Source organism: Zerene cesonia, unplaced genomic scaffold (genome assembly GCF_012273895.1).
Source record: "Zerene cesonia ecotype Mississippi unplaced genomic scaffold, Zerene_cesonia_1.1 Zces_u003, whole genome shotgun sequence".
Lineage (NCBI taxonomy): Eukaryota > Metazoa > Arthropoda > Insecta > Lepidoptera > Pieridae > Zerene > Zerene cesonia.
The window spans coordinates 942032-947019 of NW_024045133.1; the positions used below are offsets into that span (position 1 = coordinate 942032).

A 4988-nucleotide genomic window follows, 5' to 3' on the forward strand; every position below is an offset into this window, starting at 1 on the left:
ATCTTATATGTATAATCTTGTAATAGTGTATGTTTTGTAAGTTGTCCTAAATAATAAATAAATAAATAAATAAATAAAATTTGACATTGACATTGACATTTGACATTTGATTTGATCCGTTCTCAGTGGGATCGGGAGCTGCCATTTAAGAAAAAGATAAAGAAAGAGTAAAAGAAAAGGAAAAAGACGAATTCGAATAATAACTTAGCTATGTCTGTTTAAGTATCTATAGTGAACTGGCTTTGAAAAATTTTGGATAAATTTAAATAATTTATATAAATCATATTTATTTCGATTATATTTGTGACCTTTAATGCTGGAATACACCAACTCACAAATGTAGAATGATATCTGATAGTTCTTTTCCCTAAATGTGCGCCAACATTCCGCAAATGTTCGTACATATCACGAATGTTTGCGTTCATTGCGGTGATCGTTTGTTGAATACCTCGCTATTAAAATTATTAAAAAAAAAAACTTCCCTGATTTTTAACAAACTGTTTATGTCAACAGAACATATTTAAAAGGTCTAAAATTAAAATGTTTGGCAAAATTACAAAAGCGACATTCTGAATATTTAACTTCAATGTCAAAATTCTCATAATATGTCAAAATAAGGTCCGAGCGAAAAGTGCCTAAATCGCGCGGTCGAAGCGTCAAAAATGTGTCCAATAGCAATAAGTTAAAATACAAATATAATGTCAACACGTGGGTAAAAATTTCAATTATTTCCTTTGTATAGAAAATTTCTCCAATTTTTTAAAAGAATTTTTAAAGGCATATTAAGTTATATTATAATTGATATGTACCATATTTTTTCTTTGCAGCCTTTTAGTACGTTCACTGTTGGACATAGGCCTCCCCCAAAGATTTCCCCCCGTTTTTTAATGAATGATAATTTGTTCGCTTTCAAGGGATATTATCCCAATTTGTGCAACATTTATAATAACAGCTGTATTATTTCAATCTTATATAGAAAATTTTGTGTCAGTTATACCACAGAATACTAACTAGTAACTAGCGTTACAGAAGCTTTACTTCACAACGGTCTTCAAAGTAATATGTACTCAATCCGATAGACAATATGATTTAATTTAGCTCGCGTTCCAGTCGAGCATGTGGTCATTTAGATACCTTCTAAATTTTTTTGAGGAAATATGGGCCTTAATTCACTGTACTACGGTTCATAATAAGTTAGTCGTGGTTATACGTATTGAAAGAGCCGCGGACTAGGGTTGCTTACTTCGAGTGCTTCGAGAAACTACTAACGCTAGTTACTAGTTAATATTCTGTGACTGCACAGTATTTTTTTGCTTTTCTTTGTGTGTCCATCTTGCAAAAAAATGTCGAGAAAGTTGAACGTAGTCGAACAAATAGCGCGCGCGTGTGTCGTCTTTCGCTTGCGGCAGCCTACTAGATTGGCCCTTTCGCCGTGTCCGGCGCCTGTAGGTACGTTTTTAATACTTACACGCGGAGTGACACAGGCCTGGTTATACCATTTATAACTCAAGAACAGAGTCCCAAGATGAACGGATTATGGTGATTTTTGTATTATAATAAATTTTTGTTTATTATATAAACATGTATTACAACACACACGTGGTCTGTATACTTAATTTATTAGTAAGAACACTTAAAAACAATGGAAATTTTTAGGAAAATTTCTAGAATTTTCCTCATATAGCTAGAGAATAAAAATTTTGAAAAAAAAACTTCCGAATTAATCTATATTGAACATATTCCTTACCTTATCTGTATTACTGTGATACTGGTAGGTCTTTAAATAGGTCCCAAGGCACAGGATCTCGCATTGTGGGCAAGTTTTATCTGCCGTTGTCCTTAACAGATTCAACATGTGGATGAAATCTTCGGCCACGTAGTGGTCTTCTTCCAGGAACACCACCATACCTGGATATGGTTTTAGGGTTAATTCTGGGGTTTTTAAAACGGGCAATTGAGCTGGTGTATCTGATGGTAGGCTATCACCACCCCCATCACACAGGCAAGGCCTCTGAGAAGCCTCTAGCTTTTATGGGTACAGGATAAGGACAGATTAAGGACGGGATTAAAGAAACGGACTGGGAAGGGTGAGGAAAAGGCTAGGGGCTTTCAGCTCCCCCACTGACTGATCGTAACATAGACGCATGATATTTGACGCTGAACACACAACGAATATTTTGACCAATCATAAATAAATAATTGACTGAACTAAATACAATGACATTTATCTATTAAATTTTAATATGGGCAATAAAATTACACATCGTGCCTTTGTTATTTTGTGCTTGGTATAAACGAAAATATGTATTAGCACAAAATAAATAATAATTAGATTATTCATTAATTAATTAATTATGTAAAAATTGATAATTGTACGCCACATGGCAGATCACAGTAGAACTTCATATAATGCAATACCTTCCTTATAACATGTGAATCACAATAAATCATTTTGAATTTTTTTTTTTTTTTGAATCTGATCTGTGGGTGTGGTGCCCCGGTGCGAGCTGAACCAATTCGTGCCGTAGCGTGCTCGACTTCCATATTAATAAGATTTTAGGTCAATTAGGATATGAACAGAAAGAGCACTGTAACTATGTGTACAGAGAAATGTTTAAAGAATAGAAAACATTTGATCACGAGGCGGGATTCGTACCCGCGTCTTTTTGGCAAACCGTAGCAACGCCTAGCCTCTCGTGATCCCGCCCAGTGATCAAATTTCTTCTAATCTTTCGGTTGTATGTGCCTAAGGGAGACCCCGCGCCATCTTTTGAGATGTTCATGGGTGGCCTAGCGGTTAGGCTATGGCAAAAAGACTAGTTGCTGCGGTATGGCAAAAAGACTCGGGTTCGAATCCCGCCTCGTGATTATTTTTTCTATTCTTAACAAATTCTCATTTATAAAGCATTTCAATGTTATACAAATAAAAATTAAGGAGGTATTATATAACACACTATTCTATAGAAGTAAGAAAGGCCTAGGGGATGGAGCTGGCGCGCCTTTACCAGTATGTCGCATTATCATAATTTCATATATGCGATATTTATTGGTTATAGAGTTAAGAACTATAGACTGACCAGTGTGCCCAGCTGTACACTGCAATTGGTTGAATATTCTATTGGCCTTCCACCACCAGTGGTGTTTCGTCTGCGTGTACTTCGCTTCCCTGTAATGGCCGTGCAAATCCGGATGCAACGCGTTGTTGCATTTCAGTTTGATAGCTCTGGAAAATATACGTATCATTCGTTTGTAATATGCATTTTATTCTCTATCTTTCCTTGGTATGTCAGATATCCGGGTGGACAAACAAAAAAAATATATTTAATATATAATCCGCAATTAAAACCGTTAACTCTCTTTATAACTTTACGAATATTCCACAGCTAGTAATAAAAAAAATCAAATTTCAAATTCAAATAAAAAATTCAAATTTCTAGTTCAAATTTTAAATTCATTGATTTATTGCTTGATCACGTACATAAGTTGTTTTTTAAGTATTATATTTAACTAGCTGCGCCCCGCGGTTTCACCCGCGTAAGCCCGTATCCCGTAGGAATATCGGGATAAAAAGTTGCCTATATGTTATTCCAGTTATCCAGCTGTCTACGTACCAAATTTCATTGCAATCGGTGCAGCAGTTTTTGCGTGAAAGAGCTACAAACACACACACATATCCTTACAAACTTTCGCATTTATAATATTAATAGGAAGTAGGATGACAAAATAACTTACTGGTCCAACTTAGCGTCTCTCGGACAGTCGAAGGGGTCTATCCCCGGGAATTCGTTGGGATGCGTCTGGATTGAATACGGATAAAATATCTGCATCACCTGGAAATTCCCGGGTATAAGACAAAGTTTTAAAATTTATTTAATACAATGATACATACTACCTATAGTTTGTAAATATTAAAAATCGAAAGTAAAATTTAAGTATAATAAAGTCATAAATTCTCATAAATACTCATTTAACGTCATAAATTCTTAAATTCCTCTATGTGTATGCGATATTTAAAATTACACAAATGATTTTGATTGTTTTTATTTAATAGATAGAGTGATTCAAGACGAAGGTTTATATGTATTAAGCATACACTAAAACATTATTTAACAAGAAAAATTATAAATACATATGCCGAGTGTCAAAACATATTTTAGAGAATCAATCAGGTACCGAACAAACAAACACACTTGCCTTTGTAAAATCTATACTCCTAACTAAATTATTTATTTCCTCATCGTAATAATCGTGAGAGAAGACCAGCAAAGTTCTGTCTATATCCTTTGCCTGGGCGAGGGACACGATCAAGTGCCTTAAATAGGTGAGCCGAGTGTGTACCTGAAAAAATATCAATTAAACGGATTTAAAGCACGATTAAATAGTGTAATGACCGCCTCCTCGGTGCAGTGGTTAACGCGTGAGCGTAGAACCGAGGGGTCCTGGCTGGGTTCAATTCCCGGTGGGGACGCACAAAAAAAATGTCTCGGTCTGGCAGGACGCAGAAGGTTGATCACCTACTTGTCCATATAGTCCAAACAGATGCACATCATCTGCCCCATACCCCACTAGGGGATACGGGACTTCACTTAAATAGTGTAATAAAGCAAAAATACGGAGGGAGGAGGGGAGATCTGTGTTGATTATTAGTTGGATCGTAATAAGAATATACTGCGATTCAAAAGAACTGCCTGATTGATATAGTCAGCTGATAACAAATCGCAGCCAGTCACAAGGACCATTAGCAAAGTGAGGGTAGTTGGGTAGTTGGGAACGAATGCGTGCCGTTTGTAAGTGATTCGACATTTTATAGTATTTGATACTGTTAAACGAGTTTTGATGAGTTATAAAAAGGGACATCTGTATTTAAACTGGCAATTTTTTATCCAACAGGATATAAAAACACAATTGATCTTTTTTTAATTTTTAGTTTTATAGCATTGAAATGCTTTATAAATGAGAAATTTTGAAAGAATAGAAAAAATTTGATC

General features: G+C 35.3%; 1 protein-coding gene across 1 annotated transcript in view; it reads right to left on the reverse strand.

The window, feature by feature from the left end:
• Window positions 1-4988, reverse strand: part of LOC119838442 (alpha-1,6-mannosyl-glycoprotein 2-beta-N-acetylglucosaminyltransferase-like) — a 47420-nt gene that overhangs the window by 11378 nt on the left and 31054 nt on the right. The window contains exons 6-9 of the mRNA XM_038364389.1: window positions 4195-4338; window positions 3733-3830; window positions 3078-3223; window positions 1748-1908 (exon numbers count right to left, since the gene is read on the reverse strand). Coding sequence (XP_038220317.1) covers window positions 1748-1908; window positions 3078-3223; window positions 3733-3830; window positions 4195-4338 — 549 coding nt within the window. The remainder of the gene's footprint in view (window positions 1-1747; window positions 1909-3077; window positions 3224-3732; window positions 3831-4194; window positions 4339-4988) is intronic.